The sequence below is a fragment of the Sceloporus occidentalis genome, unplaced genomic scaffold, assembly GCF_023333645.1.
Source record: "Sceloporus occidentalis isolate IW3139 unplaced genomic scaffold, rSceOcc1.0.p SCAF_45, whole genome shotgun sequence".
NCBI classification, from domain to species: domain Eukaryota; kingdom Metazoa; phylum Chordata; class Lepidosauria; order Squamata; family Phrynosomatidae; genus Sceloporus; species Sceloporus occidentalis.
The window spans coordinates 2,741,284-2,760,115 of NW_028317025.1; the positions used below are offsets into that span (position 1 = coordinate 2,741,284).

Below are 18,832 nucleotides of genomic sequence, written 5' to 3' on the forward strand. Positions count from 1 at the left end.
TGCAGCTCATTTACGCTGTTGGCAAGTTACCTGGCAAGAGAAAAGTGTAACAAACTCTTCTGGTCACTGGGTGGTTTCATTTTATTTAAGTTATAGTCACGTCAAAACACATAAGTATGTGTACACTTTAGTTTCAGACCCTCCCCTTAAACCCAAGGATGAATATATTCTCAAGCTGAGTCACCATTACCTTGCAAAGTGGTCCTCCTGGTCATTGTTGTTTGCAGGCTGATAGTTTGCGCACTTTAATGCCCGATGTGCTGGCCTTGCGCTGTGATGCAGAACTGACCCTCCTCTCAACCTTGAGTTGGTTTTCTGTGCCATTCATACACAGTTGCTTGGAGGGTACGCTGCTCTGTGTCTGTGCAAACAAATCTTCCTCAGGCACCTGTCCTGATTCGCGAGGGACAAAGATCAAGGTTAGGGTAGACAAGTAAGGACAAAACACCTATTTCATTTCAGAGTGTTTCCGTGGTCACAGGTTTATGAAGTCACATTCATACAGAATGCTCCTGCATTTATGCATGAATAAAATGTATAGCGCGACATGTAGGTTGATTTTTATATATTCTTTTGATGGATGGGAGTAGGCTCTACATTTTATTAACTGAAGACCAGGTGTCAATATTCAGTTTGAGTTGTATCGTCTAAGTCAGGAAAGATCATTACCCATCAGATCCCTCACTATCATGAATCAATGAGCCATGGAGATCCATCAAATGTTGTCCAGTATCAGAGTCCTGCCGCCCACCCAACACCATATCCAGTCCTTAAAGCCAAATTGGGCTGGCCAGGATGCTCATATAACCTCTGCCAAGTCACCATAATTTTGAGTCTTGAGGGCTCACTTCTGTTGGCCAATATTGAACTTTATACCTCTGTAGGCATCTACCCATACCCTTCCCTACATGCAATTGTACATGTGCCTCACTTTTCTGACACTGCAGACATGTTCTATTGACTGTGGAAACAGACTACTTCTGCCTCTGCACCCTGATCACTCCACTCACTATTACGATTATCTCGGTTTCCCTTCATCCGCTTCTGTATTAGGGAAGGCCTGGTGGCCCACAGCAAAAAAAAATGGATTATATTAGCAGCAGTAAATTTAATAACAAATAGCAATCAACTAAAGAAAGAGAAGAAAAATAAATAAATAAATAAATGACCAGAGGTCCCTCTTGCCCCACCTGCCTTGTCAACGGAACTGCACTTTGTTACAGACCTCTCTCTCCCATGCTGCAAGTATGTTCTTCAGAGGCTCTCCTTGTGGCTATTGATCCTGACTGCCTCTTTTGTTAATTGGATATGCTGCCTCATTCTTTAAGCGTAAAACCATGTTTCCCGTACTTGCCCTTAAAACAAAACTATTTCACGTTTTACCTGGTACTGTGAAGTCCTGTGTGTAAATGATTTCATCCTCCAAGTCACAAAGATCCTCATCCTCACTGTACCCGTGCAGATCTTCAAGATAAGGCACAACCGTCAGACTTCTCCAATGGTCCTTGGTTTCTGGGCTAGGGGGGATGGGTACCATAGGGTCCATTTTGGGGTGCTTCTTTCGGAACCAGCTGGAAGTTGAGTAGAATGAGGACAGAGTTTGTATTTCTCAGAATAACTCTCTGCAATCGCAGAGCTTTTTTAAAAATTGCAGTTTACATGTACCTAACTATACAGTGTCAAATCTTGACCAAGTGATTGGATATAACATATATTATGCTTTTTAATACTCTCAGCAGCCTTTAAAGGTTTTATTACTTCAGTATGTCAGGTCTACAAGAAAGAGGGACATAACATGGCATTTGTCACACAGGTTTTAAATCTTGGATACTGTAACTGTATTTTTCCCACTCATGGATAATTGGCTAAAGCACCTGCCATCCATTGCAGTCAGCCTGTGTTCCTTCATAAGAACTGAAATCAGACAGTGGAGTCAGGACAGGTAAAACGACAAACCCTTTCTTCACCCAAGCCAGTTAGAGAGAACAAGGGATCCAAGGGTGAACATTACCCCGGCAATCACTCCCCTGCCCATCCAGAGATACCAAGTCCAGATAAAAAGCTTGGGGGGGGGGGGGAAATGTGATCAGTCACATGGAGAAATTGTATGTAGTTGGCTTACTTAATAAGAAATCACTAGATCCCTTATTATTATACACAGGTTTGTCTGTTAAGGACTGGTGGAAGACAACTACGAAAACTTATTCACTACGAAAACTTATTAACATCAGACTCAAGGTTTTTTTTATGGGGGTGGGGGGATATTTTTGGTGGAGTGGGGAAGGAAATATCCTGATCAGAGTGTGACAATGAACCACATTAACATTTAAGTTCTGAATGCGAAGCACTTGCCATAGCAACCAATGGAATGATGTTTCCAATATAGCACAGTTAGTACTTTGCTTCATAATTGCTCTTAAAGAGGCAGTTTACTGTACCGGACAGCCCTACTAAAGAAGAATGCATATTAAAATACTCTGAGTACTTTATCATTTTTCCTTTTCTTAGGAATGCATATTTCATGGAGGTAGAAGCTGCAGCTGCCCTTCTCCTGCATGGTGAAATGACTGTTGCCATTGACTGGCTGCTTGAAACAGCCAGTCAGCGGCAGGAAAGTGTTCCTATTGAAATCAGAGTACAGGGGTCTGAATGAACCCCTCACCGCATTGTTCGCCAAGTGCTGGAACTGACTGGTGGTAGGTATGTCACGCGCATCTCATAGATGGAATAAAGGTAGGAGCTGAGCAATATTGTTATTGGGTTTTATATAGCATCAACATGCGTGGGAGATCCTGTAGAGAGGCCCCCATCCATCTTCAACATGACCACCCTGTAAAACAGACATATGATGACTGGAGTGTCCCTTTAAACAGTCCAAACAAGTAGTTATCTGGGGCTTCTGCTTAGGGAAGGAAGTCGATATGTTCTGGTTGTGGTCTGGCTCAGCACAGACATTCATTGTAATAAAACTACACGCAAAACACCACATCATAGATCTCATTTTGTAATATTAAAAAATCCTGTGCCATAGCAGATTATTATTCCTTCCTGCCCTTAGTGACTCTCCTGACACTCCGTGTCTGTTTCCTTTCTTAAGTGAGCCACATAGCTTATGTGTTGAACAGAACAAGGCTTGGATAAATAGGTGTCAATCTATAGGCAGTTAATTTACAAATATTGTTACACTTGAATATCGTGAAAATATGTTACCTAACACTGTAGACGTGGGATGGGCAGTATGCTCATAGCCTCATCAAGCCTTTCCAATAAGTCATCTGTATCAAGAGCCTGGTCTATTTTTTACTCTGTCTGCAGTTTGTATAGATCCCAGTGCACTTACAGAGCTACCACAGTATTGATTGTTCTACACAAGTATTATATTGCTTGTGTGGGATTATATAAATAACAAAAAAACAAAAACACAAATGCATCCTAGCTTCCCCACATCCTGCTATTTAATCAGAATGTGCCAGTCTTTTAGGTAGTTTTATAAAATAGGGGATCATATGGTGACACAAATAGGAAATGCTATGCTGGCAGCGCTGTTCCTTAGAGCTCACATTTTTTTTTTCTTTCCTGTTAAAACACCCCCCCCCCCCCATTTTTTTTCTGATGGAAAACACTACATACAGAGAGGTGACCCAGTTGCTATGACGACTGGGAAGGAGGCCTGCGTGCGCAGTTACTATGCACATCACTTCACGTACAACGGATGAGTCACACAGCCCCTTATAACCATCCCGCCACGGTGGGGGTGTGTGGTATAGTGAGGAAGCGTAGGAGAGAGATCGGGAGGGATAGAAAAATGGGTGAGAAAGGATTAGAAAGAGGGAATAGGTTAGTCTTTTTTGGGGGGTGAGGGGGTGCAAAGTAAACACCAGCACCGTCAGGTAAACAAGAGGATCTGATACAAATGCAGACTGCTGAGAAAACAAGACATGGAGAACTAAAGTAAGCAAATGAGGTAATGTGTCTCACACACACACACACACACAAAAATAAAGGGTTAGACGGTGAATAATAGGATGCATTACCAGGTCAGGGAATAGGGAAAGGACACGAGGGAGATATGAAAACTACTCTTATCCAAAGCTTACGCTTGTATTACTTAAAAAGATTATTATACACCACAATAAATGCTTTTTGTTTTTTAATATGATGCCCAGCATTGCTTACCATATATTTGGCGGATGCTTGTAATATGGACAAAATATTGGTCTATATGTGAGAAGAGAAAGGAAGTCCAAGAAGCAAAGGAGACAGGACAATGTATATAGAGGTGTCACAAACTATCTTAACCTTGATGTTACAACAGTAGAATGTAACAACATGTTACAACCAAAATGAGGTGGTTTGACTAGCTACAATAATCCAATTACAAATCCCAGATGTAATTACACAGAAACAGAAGCCAAGACAAAAAGCAGAGTGTGTGATGGTGGACAGACTTTCTCCATCAAAACCAAGCACAGGTCCTTTTACTCTGTACAGGAAAAACCCCCACCCCAAACAAAAAAAACAAAAAAAAACACAGGCCTTCATGCTTGTAAGCAGTAAGGAAAAGGAGAAAAGAGAGAAATTACAGCCCAGGCCCTACTCCTGTCAATCATTCTGAGCTATTCTGAGGACATGTACACACATTTTGGCTACAGTTCCAAAGAGTAAAGCAAGGACAGAAGAAAAGCCACAAGAGATAAAGGAAAGGGAGATAAGAGGACATGTGTGTGAGATGTGGGAAAGGGAACATTCAATGGTGGGGAGAAGGCAGGATGCGAAATGGGGTGTTAAGATAGAAGATGGAAGATTATGGCAACATTTGGCACAGGGAAGTAAATAAAGGAAAAAAAGGACACTAAAGTGTTAAAAAAAAACAAAAAAAAACAAAACAACTTGGGATAAAACTAAACCCAGAAGAAAACAAAGAAACATCACAAAGTACCGCATGACAAATGAAAGGGGTGTATGACATCACGAAAGGCAGCAAGTGAATGAAAGTAATACAGAGAAAACTAAACTTACTTATGCCGACGGATCTGTTGTATCGAGAACCTCTTGTTTGGGTCGTATTCCAACATCCCTAAGGAACAGGAAGGAAGTTGAAATAGGATTTAATCTAGTAACAGATGGCTATCACATGGTACAACTGGGAAAATAACTTTTCTAGATTGTGGAGAGAAATGTTATACTGCTTTTTGAAACCTTATTTTATATGGTGCAAAGAGACCAGAATCTCAACTAGAATTGCCACATAGCAGCCTCTGGAAGCACACATTCATGCACTCAGCCATACAGCTTCCCACAGATTGGGGTACCAAGAGCATCAAAGATATCTCTTGGAAACACAATGCAGCACACAGGGAGGCTGAGAGAAAGTCAATTTTCATTTCATAAAGAAATATAGATATTTTGACATGACCGTTCTTTTCAAAGAGGGGTAAATGATCAGAAGTAGTCCAATAAGATACCACACAGAACTATGCAATTGAGAAATTATTTAGAAATAGTTGGCTTGAAGAAGTTTATTTTTTTGTGAATTCATATTTACTCCAGTAAGAGTTTCCATGCATCAGCAGAGCTCTGAATGGGTTGCCAATCAATGACGTTAAATAGGTTGGGGTTTAAGCCACCGCCGTCTAGTGGCTATGCTAAAATCTGTTTATGGTAACCTAGGAGTCTGCAGAAGAGGTGAATATGTCACTCTCTGACATAGGCTAACCACTGAATAACACAATGTTAAAGTTCTTCGACGCAATCTTACTGGTTTGACTTCAGATTATGCAGGAGAAAGGACTACTGGTTGATCCTTTACATGATATTGTGAAATATTAACTTCTAAAAATTCAAAGTTTAATACAGCATCCTTCAGTTGCGTTAAGATATTAACACAAATAAAGTATGTAACATAACATAACGTATAAGGTATTAAAACCAGTAGACAAAGGATGTGTTTTGCAAGTAATGGGTTAAATCACAGACCAGAATGACTGCAGATCTCTGCAGAAGCATAGTGTATGTTGGCGGCTGAGAGGAGGGGCACGCATTGCGCCTTGTTGTTTTATCAAAGCATACTTTGCAGGGCAAATTATAAATCAAATCATCAAAGCAGCAGAGAATAATATATTTTAAGTATATTATACACTGAAATACACCTAAACACTAGTTTTCTGTATCACAGTCCATCAAACACAATATAGAACATGGCTGAGGAAATCGTAAGCTGTCTAGGACGAGGTTAATGTTTTTTTCTATGCAACCCCTCATCTTCGAGCACCCACCCACTTCTTTCCACTGCTCTCCCTTCACATCATCCCCAACACCCCCGCACATACGCACAGCTCTGCACCACTGAATGAAGCAGAGACCTCTATGAATGGGAAAACGTCAGAGATGCTTCTGGGCAGGCCAAAAAGGGAGGGTTTCTGGGGCACATATTAAACACTCAGGTATGAGATGGAGTGATGAAGCAGCACCACACACTGTACAATAGTGGTACTGCATCAAAGGGGTGGGAAGTTAAACCCCACTTACCAAACATAGCAGTTTTCAAAGAAGGTTGTGTGGCACTCAAATCCATATTAAACCACTGTGAAATTCAATGGCTTCACACATGTTCTAAATTACACCATCCAGCTATTCTTTCACATCCGCTAGCCCACATATCACGCCTAATTGTTACTTCTTCCTGTGGTTGTGCTGTAACGCATTGCAAAGTACCCATTAACTCTGTTCCCATCCCCAAATGCTTATAACTGCCTCTCTATTGTTCCACTTTCACCCTGTAGAACCCTTGCTACCATACTTCTTCTGCGCACCCTGCTAGTATACACCATCCTAAAGTTATATTTGCTTGAGTTCATTATAACTGAACATTTTCTGGTATTTCCTCTTATCACAATAGACTGCAAGCATGCAAGAGCAGTGTCTTCTTCTTTAGTACACTAAACATCTGCTAAAGTTATTGTCAGTTTCATATATCCTCAAGCTTAACATCATTGTTAAACATTTTCATTGTCTCCTATTGAAATAGCGCTATGGAATATACTGGCACTATATAGATAACGTAACAATTCTTTTTATAATCTACCAAACCCTGAAACCATGATCCATAACCCAGCCTTTGTCCTTACCTTTTAGGAGATCAGAAAGGAGAGGCCCACAATCATCTGGTATTGTGTAATCGCCTTTACCAATGTTCTCAAATAGTTTGTATATATTGTCCCCCTCAAAAGGGTACAAACCAGTGGTGATATTATACCTATAGAAGGAGACAGTTGTGAAGTCCATAAACATCTTCTTGGCATTACAATAAGCAACTCATTCAGAAAAGGTTGAACCATGCACATGTGACAAGAACCCTTTGTGTGAAACGTAACAGGACTAAAAGGTACACTCACAAGGTAACACCTGCTGACCAGATGTCCACTTTAAACCCTGAGAAGGTGTCCAGGCCATTAGCAATCTCGGGAGGCTGGAAAGCTGGGGACCCCTGGCTCGTTCTGCATGTGTCACCCTCAGCAAATGGGTGTAAGGCCTGTGGAGAGAAAGGAGGTGACCCCAAACTGCCAAGGCGGCATTCCTCTGGAGCGACCACCTGATCCCTCACCACCTACCTCCGCCACTCCTAGATCTGAGATTTTAAGCGTCCCATCAGTTGTGAGCAGCAAGTTCCCAGGTTTGATGTCTTTGTGGACAATGCCCTGACTGTGAAGATACTCCAAACCATCAACAAGTTGGCAAAAGTAACTGCAGAGAAAGAAGAAATATACAGCAGCAAGAAACAGGGGAAGCACAAACGTTAGAAGAGGAAGGTGTGAACGAGTGAGCAGAGGAAGGTATGAACAAGTGAGCACAGGAAAGAAAAATTAAGAAGGATCACAAGTAAAGAAGAAAAATGGAGAATGAAACAGCACAAAGAAACAAGGAGTAACTTCAATAACACATGAACATTTAGAGTCTAATGCTATGTAAGAAGTTACCAAGATACTAGGAAACAATACAGATCAAACATGACTATTTACAAACAGTGTACAGCAGCTTATGTAGCCTTCATGAATAAGTGAGGGTTGGTCGGTTGAGTTGTCACATAAGCACTCTAGTTCTTATATGTTAAAATGCTAACCACAGTGAAACCCTGCCTACGCGTATATTTTTGGCAGATATGTTCCCTGCACATTGAAATGTCACAGGTCTAGTGGTGTATCAGAAGAGTCATAGAAGGGTGATAGAGAGGTGGCAAGCTATGGTCAAACTAACAGTATGAAGACAAAATAAGTATTTTGCATCTCATTTGGAAGAAGAAAAAAAAAAATAAATCAGATTGAACATTATGTTTGGGGACAGCTTTACAAAAAAGCAGCATATGCACATAAAAGAAAAAAGAGCGTTGAAGTTAATAGTGTACAAGATTACATGAAGGGTGCAATAGACAGATAAAGAAAAGTAGTAAAAGTAAAATAGAAATACTGAAATAGTTTAAAGCCCAAAAGAAATGAGCGATGGGTAGACAAAAGCAATACTTACCCATGGGCCTGAAAAATAGGGAATCGTTTTTCTTGCACACTGTCTAACATCTCCTGCATCCCACACACACAATACTCCATAACCATATACGTACAACTGTGGTCAAGGAACATAGGCATTTGTTTATAGCAAAATTGTTAACATCTTTAAGTACCCCAAGTAACAATACGCACAGATTAAAATACGTATACATATAAATATACACACATACAATGACAAAAAGGTATGCAATATGGCTGTAGCCGCCGCAAGGTTCTGAGAAGAATGTGAGAAAATCTGCCCTTGTATGGACATACTGGCAGCAGAAATAAAACATGTAGACATAATAACCACTTCTACACATGAATCTGTTAATCTCACTCCATGATACCAGAACACACTTACTTTGCAAAGATGGGGGGGGGGCTTAGACACATGTTGTATACATCTCCTGTTCCTATCATCAACCACTGCTCAAGGGGTGGGAAGGCATGAAAGTGGTTTCTGTATCAGCTGCAGGCTATATCAGCTGCTTCTATATGCAGACGGGCAAAACAAATCCATTCCAAGTTGCTGGCAGTGAAAACCGTTCATGATAGAGCTAGTGAAACCATTGATAGAGTACCAGGCCTGGTATTAAATAATATAGCAACAATAATTAAGGGAACACTTAAACAACACAATGTAACTCGAAGTCAGTGAAATCACACTGTGCACTCAGGAAGCAACACTGATGGACAATCAATTTTACATGCTGTTGTGCAAATGGAACAGACAACAGGTGGAAATTATAGGCAATTAGCAAGTCACCCCCAATAAAGGAGTGGTTCTGCAGGTGGTGACCACAGACCACTTCTCAGTTTCTATGCTTCCTGGCTGATGTTTTGGTCACTTTTGAATGCTGGCGGTGCTTTCACTCTAGTGGTAGCATGAGACGGAGTCTACAACCCACACAAGTGGCTCAGGTAGTGCAGCTCGTCCAGGATGGCACATCAATGCAAGCTGTGGCAAGAAGGTTTGCTGTGTCTGCCAGCGTAGTGTCCAGAGGGTGTCGCTACCAGGAGACAGGCCAGTACATCAGGAGACGTGGAGGAGGCCGTAGGAGGGCAACAACCCAGGAGCAGGACTCCTACCTCTGCCTTTGTGCAATGAGGAGCACTGCCAGAGCCCTGCAAAATGACCTCCAGCAGGCCACAAATGTGCATGTGTCCACTCAAACGGTCAGAAACAGGCTCCATGAGGGTGGTATGAGGGCCCGACGTCCACAGGTGGGTGTTGTGCTTACAGCCCAACACCGTGCAGGACGTTTGGCATTTGCCAGAGAACACCGGGATTGGCATATTCGCCACTGGCGCCCTGTGCTCTTCACAGATGAAAGCAGGTTCACACAGAGCAGGTGACAGACATGACAGAGTCTGGAGACGCCGTGGAGAACGTTCTGCTGCCTGCAACATCCTCCAGCATGACCGGTTTGGCGGTGGGTCAGTAATGGTGTGGCATTTCTTTGGGGGGCCGCACAGCCCTCCATGTGCTTGCCAGAGATAGCCTGACTGCCATTAGGTACCGAGATAAGATCCTCAGACCCCTTGTGAGATCATATGCTGGTGCGGTTGGCCCTGGGTTCCTCCTAATGCAAGACAATGCTAGACCTCATGTGGCTGGAGTGTGTCTGCAGTTCCTGCAAGAGGAAGGCATTGATGCTATGGACTGGCCCTCCCGTTCACCAGACCTGAATCCGATTGAGCACATCTGGGACATCATGTTTCGCTCCATCCACCAAGGCCACGTTGCACCACAGACTGTCCAGGAGATGGCGGATGCTTTAGTCCAGGTCTGGGAGGACATCCCTCAGGAGACCATCCGCAACCTCATCAGGAGCATGCCCAAGCGTTGTAGGGAGGTCATACGGGCACGTGGAGGCCACACACACTAGTGAGCCTCATTGTGACTTGTTTTAAGGACATTACATCAAAGTTGGATCAGCCTGTAGTGTGGTTTTCCATTTTGATTTTGAGTGTGACTCCATATCCAGACCTCCATGGGTTGATAAATTTGATTTCCATTGAGAATTTTTGTGTGATTTTGTTGTCAGCACATTCAACTATGTAAAGACATCAGTATGTCATACGATTAGTTCATTCATTCAGATATAGGATGTGTAATCTTAGTGTTCCCTTTATTATTTTGAGCAGTGTATTTTATTTTAAAGAAAACTCTAAAAATGAGGGATGTAATATATTTCCGGAAGCTCTCGAGCCCAGGCATTTTTACATGCTCAATTCATTCTCCTCTAACATGCTAGTGAATGGTAACACAGGCACCAAGAAGGAAACAGAAAGGCCATGAGGACTCTTCTGTAACGGCCATTGTTTCTACTGCGAGGGAAAAGGTTTAGAGAAGTGTCCCTTAAATAATAAAGTGTAACACAAGTATTTATTCCCATAAACAGTGAGTTGCAGTAACTTGGAAAACTAGCTAGGGCTGGCCCAGAATAGTGCATAGTGAAAGGGACAGTTTAGTGTCTAACACCCTCGCCATAGAAGAACGCATCTTAAAGGACTTTGTGAGAACCTTAACATGCATTCTTCCAAAATAAAAATAAACCACTCACCTGATGTAGAAGTTGCAGTTCTGCTGCAGCAGCTGCCCTTCTCTCCAATGCCACCACAAGCAGTGTTCCCCCGAGTCAGCAGCACGAGCTGACTGGAGGTGAGAATGTCATGTGCAGGGAGAGATGTTCAGCGCTGCAATGGGAAATTGCATAAGGGGGATTCTACTAAACCCCCCATGCATTTGCAAAATGGACAACACAAATATATATATATATATATATATATATATATATATAAAACCCTCTGTTGTCTGTAACAATCATATGTACCCCTTTTAATTAGCGATATCGCAGAAGGTCTTCATGAAAAGGTATGTTTTTTTGCTGATGACACAAAGATTTGCAACAGGGTTGATGTTCCTGGAGGAAGAAGCCAAATGGCAAACGATCTAGGTAAACTGGAAGAATGGTCAGAGCTGTGGCAACTGACATTTAATGTGGATAAACGCAAAGTAATGCACTTGGGGCATAAAAACCCAAGGACAGAGTATAGAATATTTGATTCTGTCCTAACCTCAACGTGCGAGGAAAGGGATTTAGGGGTAATTATTTCTGAGGATTTAAAGGTAGGTAGACAATGCAGTAGAGCAGCAGGTAATGCTAGCAGAATGCTTGGTTGTATAGCGAGAGGTATTAGCAGTAGAAAGAGGGAAGTGCTCATGCCGTTGTACAGATCACTGGTGAGACCTCACTTGGAGTATTGTGTACAGTACTGGAGACCATATCTCCAGAAGGATATAGAAATGTTGGAGAAAGTGCAGAGAAGGGCTACTAAAATGGTTCATGGATTACAGGATAAAACTTACTAGGACAGGTTAAACGATCTTAACATATATAGCCTGGAAAATGTGACAGGGGGAATATGATAGAAACATTTTAATACTTAAAGGGAATCAACAAGAGGAAGAGAGTTTATTTAAACTACCCCAATAAGTGCATAGTCTTAAAGGGACAAAAGTTTAAAAGTATTACCAGGAAATATTACTGAGACTGTAGTGGATGCATGGAATAGCCTTCCAGCAGATGTGGTAGAGGTGAATACAATGAAGGCGTTTAAGCATGCATAGGTGAGCCCCGGGAAAAGTAATGTATTCCAAAAGTGGGCAGACCGGATGGGACGAATGGTTCTTTTCTGCTGACACATTCTATGTTTCTATGATGAATGTCCTTTTCATAATAAGAGGCGATATAATCAGCATCAAATATATCACTACTTGCTGTGGTGATTTGCCAATGTTTCAAATTAGTGTTTTTTATATTTTGGCTATTAAATACTGACAACTGACGTATCAATTACACCTCTAGTGATCTTACACACAACCTCCAAAGGTTAGGCATGTTGCATGAGAACCGAGGAAAAAAATACACTAATCTAATCAAGCCCTGTACTAAAGCTCGCTCCATCACAACTTCACATAGAACTGCGTGAACAAATCAACAAGAAGCAGGGTAACAGTGGGGGGGAATAATGCTGCTTGGCATACACATAAGGTGGGTTTCCAAGACATTTAAATTAGTTTGTAACGCACCAGATAAACTCGATGGTGCATATAACGTAGGATTTGAGAAAAGAGAAAGGTCTGTAGGTTTAGTCCCTTGAATGCTTAAGGAAACAGCTGTTCACAAGTTTTCAAATTGATGTCAACAATACACCTACACACTACAAACGTTTATTGAAAAATCAACAAGAAAAACCTGATCACGCGAGTTGAGAGGACAGCCAGTGAGCGCAATGCTACACACAACAGGAAAAAGTAAGGAGAGCGACCCAAATAATGGCTGGCTATACTTTTCCATCCAAACCACCTCCATGACGTCTAATAAAGAGGGTGCTCAAGTAACGTTCTGCAGAAGGCATTGCTTTTAAACAAAGTAAGACGGTGAAACCTTCTCGAGAGGATTGGTATCCACAAATAAGGGGATGGGACGGGGCAGCAGGGAGATGCAAAGCTGCCAGAGAGTTTCCATAGAAGAGCGATCGCAGCTGCACTAGTGTTAGTAAGCTGATCAGCCTGCAGTCATGTTTGGTATCAGAAGGAAGACAACATGATCAAAACTCTACGGACATAGGAACAACTGGAGCTCCGATGGGTGGGGGAGGGAAGGGTAGGAGATGGATGCTGCGATTGTGGAACCCAAACCACAGAAGCGAGCATCTTTGGGGAAAGCTCCATCTAAAGAAGATACTGTATATGAAATAAGATTCAAGACAGAGCTTGGAGACAGCACCAAGTATGACAGGGATGTTTGAGGATATTCTAACAACATGAGTGGCTTATTAGAGAAGACCAACGAGCTCCATTAAGGTATAGATCTTATTCTCCGCCTACTAGACAACAGTGATGATAGAACAGAAATGGGATATAATACCATAGCAGGTTCTTGCATGCCTAACCGCCAGCTCTAGTGACTGAAAAAAGCGATGCTACAAAATATTGTGCCATACAGCCCACATACCGGTGATGACTGATGCAGAGAAAAATGCATTTATAGTTTCATGCCGCATGAGATCCTTCTACCAAGCTGTGAATGGATGGAACGGACTTGTTGACTATTTTTTCTGTAATGTCAAAGTGTAATCTTTATTTCTTGTGTTTATTAATTTATTCTGTGCTGGGATGATACAGCGACCTATAAATCTATTTATAATCATTTTTGTAGTCTTTAGTCACAGATTTCAACCGGTCTTGAATCCATACGCCTCTATCCTTTCTTCTTAACCGAGTTTCTATAGTTTTACAAATCTTATGTATTTTTCCCCATAATGTTTAAGCCAAGACAGACCGGATGCATTAAAACTCATCCGACAATCCTCCACTGTGCAGAGATGCATGGTTAAACCTAAAAGCACACTGGCCGAAGCGCTGCAACTAGAACACAACTACAGCCTCTGGTAAGCTAAACAAACAACGTTCTTGGATGAAGTAACAGTAGTCTAGTTGAATGAAAAGCATCACCAAGGGAAACATTGTTTGGTAAAATAATAATATTGGACATCGTTGCCCTTTTTTCTGCAGGTGAAGTCATCTTTCATAAGTTTAAAAGGTGATTTAAAACAGCATGTCTTAACTTATGGCAGATAATTGTGCAGGAATTATAACGAGTTAGGGATTGACGATCTTCAAAATAAGCAAGACCAAAGACCACGTAAGGGGAGGGTCATATAGCATTTAGAAAAGGTGGAGCAATGAGAAATCCGTTTATAATTCAATAGGGTAATTGCAACTGCTGAAAAATGCATCTTATAGCAGGGCTCAGCAAATCCTGTGGGCAAACACTGACCACTTCTGCCGGCAGCCTACACGTTACGTGACCCAGCTTGCCGCCTCACAGCACCTACTTCAATGCCCACCGCAGATTCGCAATGGCAGAAGGTTGACAGTAGCGTGGCAGGTCTACATGAGGAGAAAGGAGTAGTATATGTGAGTACTGTGGTGTCAGAGTGTATATGTATAGTGCTGGAGTTAGTGTGTTTGTGTATACTGTAGTGTCAGAGTCAGTGTATATATGTATAGTGCCAGAGTCAGCATATCTACTGTTTGTAGTGCCAGATTTAATGTACGGTACAAAGTGTTAGAGTGTGTATTTTGATATATGTACAGTGTTAGTCAGTGGGTGCGTGTAAGCATATGTTGTTGGATATTGGTGCATATGTATAAGAGTGTGGTGTAAGTGCGTGCATATGTATAAGAGTGAGGTGTAAGTGTGTATGGTGTCTTATGTTACAGTATGGGCTTGGCATGAGTGTATGTCAGCATATAGTGTTAAGTATTAGTGTATTATTTTTGAATGTGTGTACACGAGTGTAGAATGTTGGCACGTGTGTCTTACTGTAAGGTGCTAGAGTTTGTGAATATAAGAGGTTAGCGTGTGTGTCTGTTACTGTATGGTATGAGTGTGTAAGTACCGTATTTGACAGCGTATAACACGCACTTTTATAACTAAAATACGAAGCTGAAACCCTACCTGCGTGTTATACGCCGATGAATCCTAGAGCGGCACGATTTGCAGCCACGTCTCCCTCTCTTCCGGTCCTGGGGAGGGCACGTGTTATACGCTGATAAATACAGTATATTGGTGTAAGGCAAGGCTCGACGCTGCTGAGGTGGGTGCCACAGGGTCACAGCATCCAGGCACCTGTGTTATGTGACCCTGCGGTGGTAGAGGGGCAGCAGCAGGCACGTTACACGCAGAGCAAACATGTTTGGCTGAATAGCATGTGAGGGAGTTTAAACAATTCCAGGTACATGCCCCAATAAATAATATTTACTAGCAAAAGCTTGTCATGAAAACCTTGTCATGAATAAAGGAGTGTTTTGTGCTGTATTTCCCCAATAAACATCCTATCCTTTAAGCACAAATAAAAACATGATTTGGGAAGAAAATAAGCTGGCTCCTAGAGCCAAACACTATTTATTGACCCGTCTTATGGGCAATCCTACTTTCATCTACTGACCATCAACGCCAACAACCCCATTTTATGATTTATCTCCACAAAGACAGAAAGGATATATCTTTTGCTTTTCCTCATTGTACAACACATCCACCAGCTGAATCACATTTCGATGTCGGAGTCGGCGTAGCAGCTGGATCTCCCTAAGAAAGGATAAAAAAAAAAAAACACAACTGGAAGTGTGAAATAAAACAGCAAGCGAGAAGTACTCGAGAGGGAACGGAGTCAGTCATCTTAGCGGTAGTCTCCAATACAATGCCAATGAGCGGCACACGGCCCCATCACTAATGGCAAGTAATATGCATATATCTGTGTTGCCTGGTCCGTTTTATTTTGTGTATTATTTAGAGCCTGTTAACACAAAACAACGTTGCCTTCTGTTCTTGCATAAACTTTAAAATGTGGTCACTGCACAAAAATTGTAATGACCACTCCTCTAGGGAGTGGAGTAACACAAATCCATATTTCCATGGGAATGTGACCAAACAGATACGCAAGAATGGAGTAGATCAGACCTGGGCAAAGCACGGCCCGCGGGCCACATCCGGCCCGCTGAATAGCTCGGACCGGCCCGCAAAGAGTGTCCTGGTGACTCACCAATGAGTCCGGTGTCCCCCCCCGCCCCGGTCACTTACCTTAAACTCCTGTGTTGGAAGCGTTTGTCTCGGGTGCCGGCGCTTTACGCTGGGCGCCGGCATATGACGTCAGACGCCGGCGATCAGCAGTGAAGCGCCGGCACCCGAGACAAACGCCTCACGCTTCCAACACAGGAGTTTAAGGTAAGTGACCGGGGCGGGGGGGGAGATCCTGAGAAGGGGGGGGTTAGGGAGTTAGAGGGGAGATACTGAGAAGGGGGGGTTAGGGAGTTAGAGGGGAGATACTGAGAAGGGGGGTTAGGGAGGGAGGTCTTACTGTGTGTGTGTGTCTTACTGTGTTTGTGTGTGTGTGTCTTACTGTGTGTGTGTGTATCTTACTGTGTCTGTGTGTGTCTCACTGTGTCTGTGTGTGTCTCACTGTGTCTGTGTGTGTCTCACTGTGTCTGTGTGTGTCTCACTGTGTCTGTGTGTGTCTCACTGTGTCTGTGTGTGTCTCACTGTGTCTGTGTGTGTCTCACTGTGTCTGTGTGTGTCTCACTGTGTCTGTGTGTGTCTCACTGTGTCTGTGTGTGTCTTACTGTGTCTGTGTGTGTCTCACTGTGTCTGTGTGTGTCTCACTGTGTCTGTGTGTGTCTCACTGTGTCTGTGTGTGTCTCACTGTGTCTGTGTGTGTCTCACTGTGTCTGTCTTACTGTGTCTGTGTGTGTCTCACTGTGTCTGTGTGTGTCTCACTGTGTCTGTGTGTGTCTCACTGTGTCTGTGTGTGTCTTACTGTGTCTGTGTGTGTCTCACTGTGTCTGTGTGTGTCTCACTGTGTCTGTGTGTGTCTTACTGTGTCTGTGTGTGTCTTACTGCGTGTGTCTTACTGTGTTCATAGCTTATTCAGTTATTGTAATAAATATTTTAGCCCATTTTTTAGCTCAAAATATTTTTTCCTTTTTTTTCTCCTCTAAAATCTAGGTGCGTCTTATCAGCAGGTGCGTCTTATAGAGCGAAAAATACGGTATGCACTCCGAAGCCTTGTTCATTTTGTTCACTTCTGTGCTGTGCTAATAGTTATTCAGGCCTTACTTATTCAAGCACCTCTACCAATGACGTAGGCTTGAATAACTTTATTAAACAGCACATAAGTTAACAAAATGGACAAGGCTTCGGAGTTTGTAGTTTGTAGAGGTCTGGCCCTCTAAAACCATTCCAATTTCTCATGTGGCCCCATGGGAAAATTAATTGCCCACCCCTGGAGTAGATGATCAATATAAAGGGTAGAGTGCATCTTATGGAAGTCTAGGAGCGATGAGCAAGATGCCACCGAGGTTACCAGTAACATGTATTCAAACTGGCAATAAAACCACCCTCCTAGGACAGGGCTTTACAGAACAGCACATCGCCAGTTTAATGCGTAGCGTGTGTGAATGCACTCACATGCGACATAGCAGTGTCAATCTGAACACATTACTGGATCTTACAACCGGTGTAGCTCTGTTGACTGTGTAGCTATATAACAATAAAAAATATGTTTCAACCCCTACACCCTAGAGTAGAGGTCCTATGGTTCTTAAGGTGACGCTCAGCAGACGAACCCATGTGCATCAAACCTTTTGCACGCCAGAAGGGTGCTCAGCGAAGCCAACCAAGGTAATATTCCAACCATTATTAAGCAAACCGTGCACCACGGCAGCGCCATTAACGCACTTTACTTTTACAACCACGACATCCGCACATTGCGGCAAAGGTGGGCCCTACCACCTTTTAATCTTGTGCTTTCTGCATGATGGCACTATATATATATATATATATATATATATATATATATATATATATATATATATATAAAACAATAAATAACAATAATAAATAGCCCAGTGCTTGCAAAAAGGCTGGTGCTTTGTAAATAAAGGACTACCTCGCCCCAGCACAGTTGTGGCCATACATTTGGCAGGCCTGGCTTGCTCATGCCACCTGCACCCACTCACTTCTTGACGTTGGCCTCTCCATTGGGGATCCTTCGCAGCTTCTTCTTCTTGAGAATTTTTACAGCCCGTCTGCACAGGGTGTCAGAGTCCAACATCTCTTTCACTTTGCCGTAGGAGCCTTCCCCTAGCAGGTCCCCCATTAAATACTTGCCAACTAGTTTGGCACGCTTGCGGCGGGGCTGGTAGATGACCTCGGTGGAGTCAATGCGGTGGATGAAAGTGTCCATCCCCACCGACAGATCCCCCAGGAAGCCGATGTCCTGAGACGCCCCCTCATCCATGGCGGGTGGGCGCAGGCCTGACGCCTCACGGTAATGTCACAGTTTAGAGCAATGATGTCGCTCGGTATTCACAGCCCGGCAACGCGCACACAGCATGTATAGGCGAGTCTGAGCAGGGCTGCCTCCGTACAAATCACTCTCCCAGCGAGTCTCGGATACAGTCACAGATAGATGATGTCACGCAGTTACAGCAAAGACCGGAGGCTTTCCTGCGCCGAAACGCCACAGCACGCAGTTTGCTCCGCTTGCCCACTGTCCCGAACGAGCCGGGACAGTACCGATTATCAAGTCCCAATGCCGCTGTCACACAGTACCGACGCTTGACCCAACATCTCCGCGTTATAAAGTTGTCTGCGCAAGCGCAAGCCTTTGCCGGACGCGCATGCACAACAGAATTTGCCGATCGGGACAGGCGCATG

At 43.0% G+C, this 18,832-nt stretch overlaps 1 protein-coding gene across 1 annotated transcript; it reads right to left on the minus strand.

The window, feature by feature from the left end:
• Window positions 1-211: 211 nt before the first annotated feature.
• On the minus strand, window positions 212-18,413 carry LOC149289462 (serine/threonine-protein kinase stk11). The gene is made up of 9 exons (XM_089490631.1): window positions 18,133-18,413; window positions 15,623-15,706; window positions 8,521-8,610; window positions 7,611-7,743; window positions 7,395-7,531; window positions 7,128-7,255; window positions 5,020-5,077; window positions 1,384-1,571; window positions 212-393 (listed from the first exon to the last, which is right to left on the minus strand). The coding sequence occupies exons 1-9, from the start codon at window positions 18,411-18,413 to the stop codon at window positions 212-214; spliced, it is 1,281 nt and encodes a 426-aa protein (XP_089346757.1).
• Window positions 18,414-18,832: the final 419 nt, after the last annotated feature.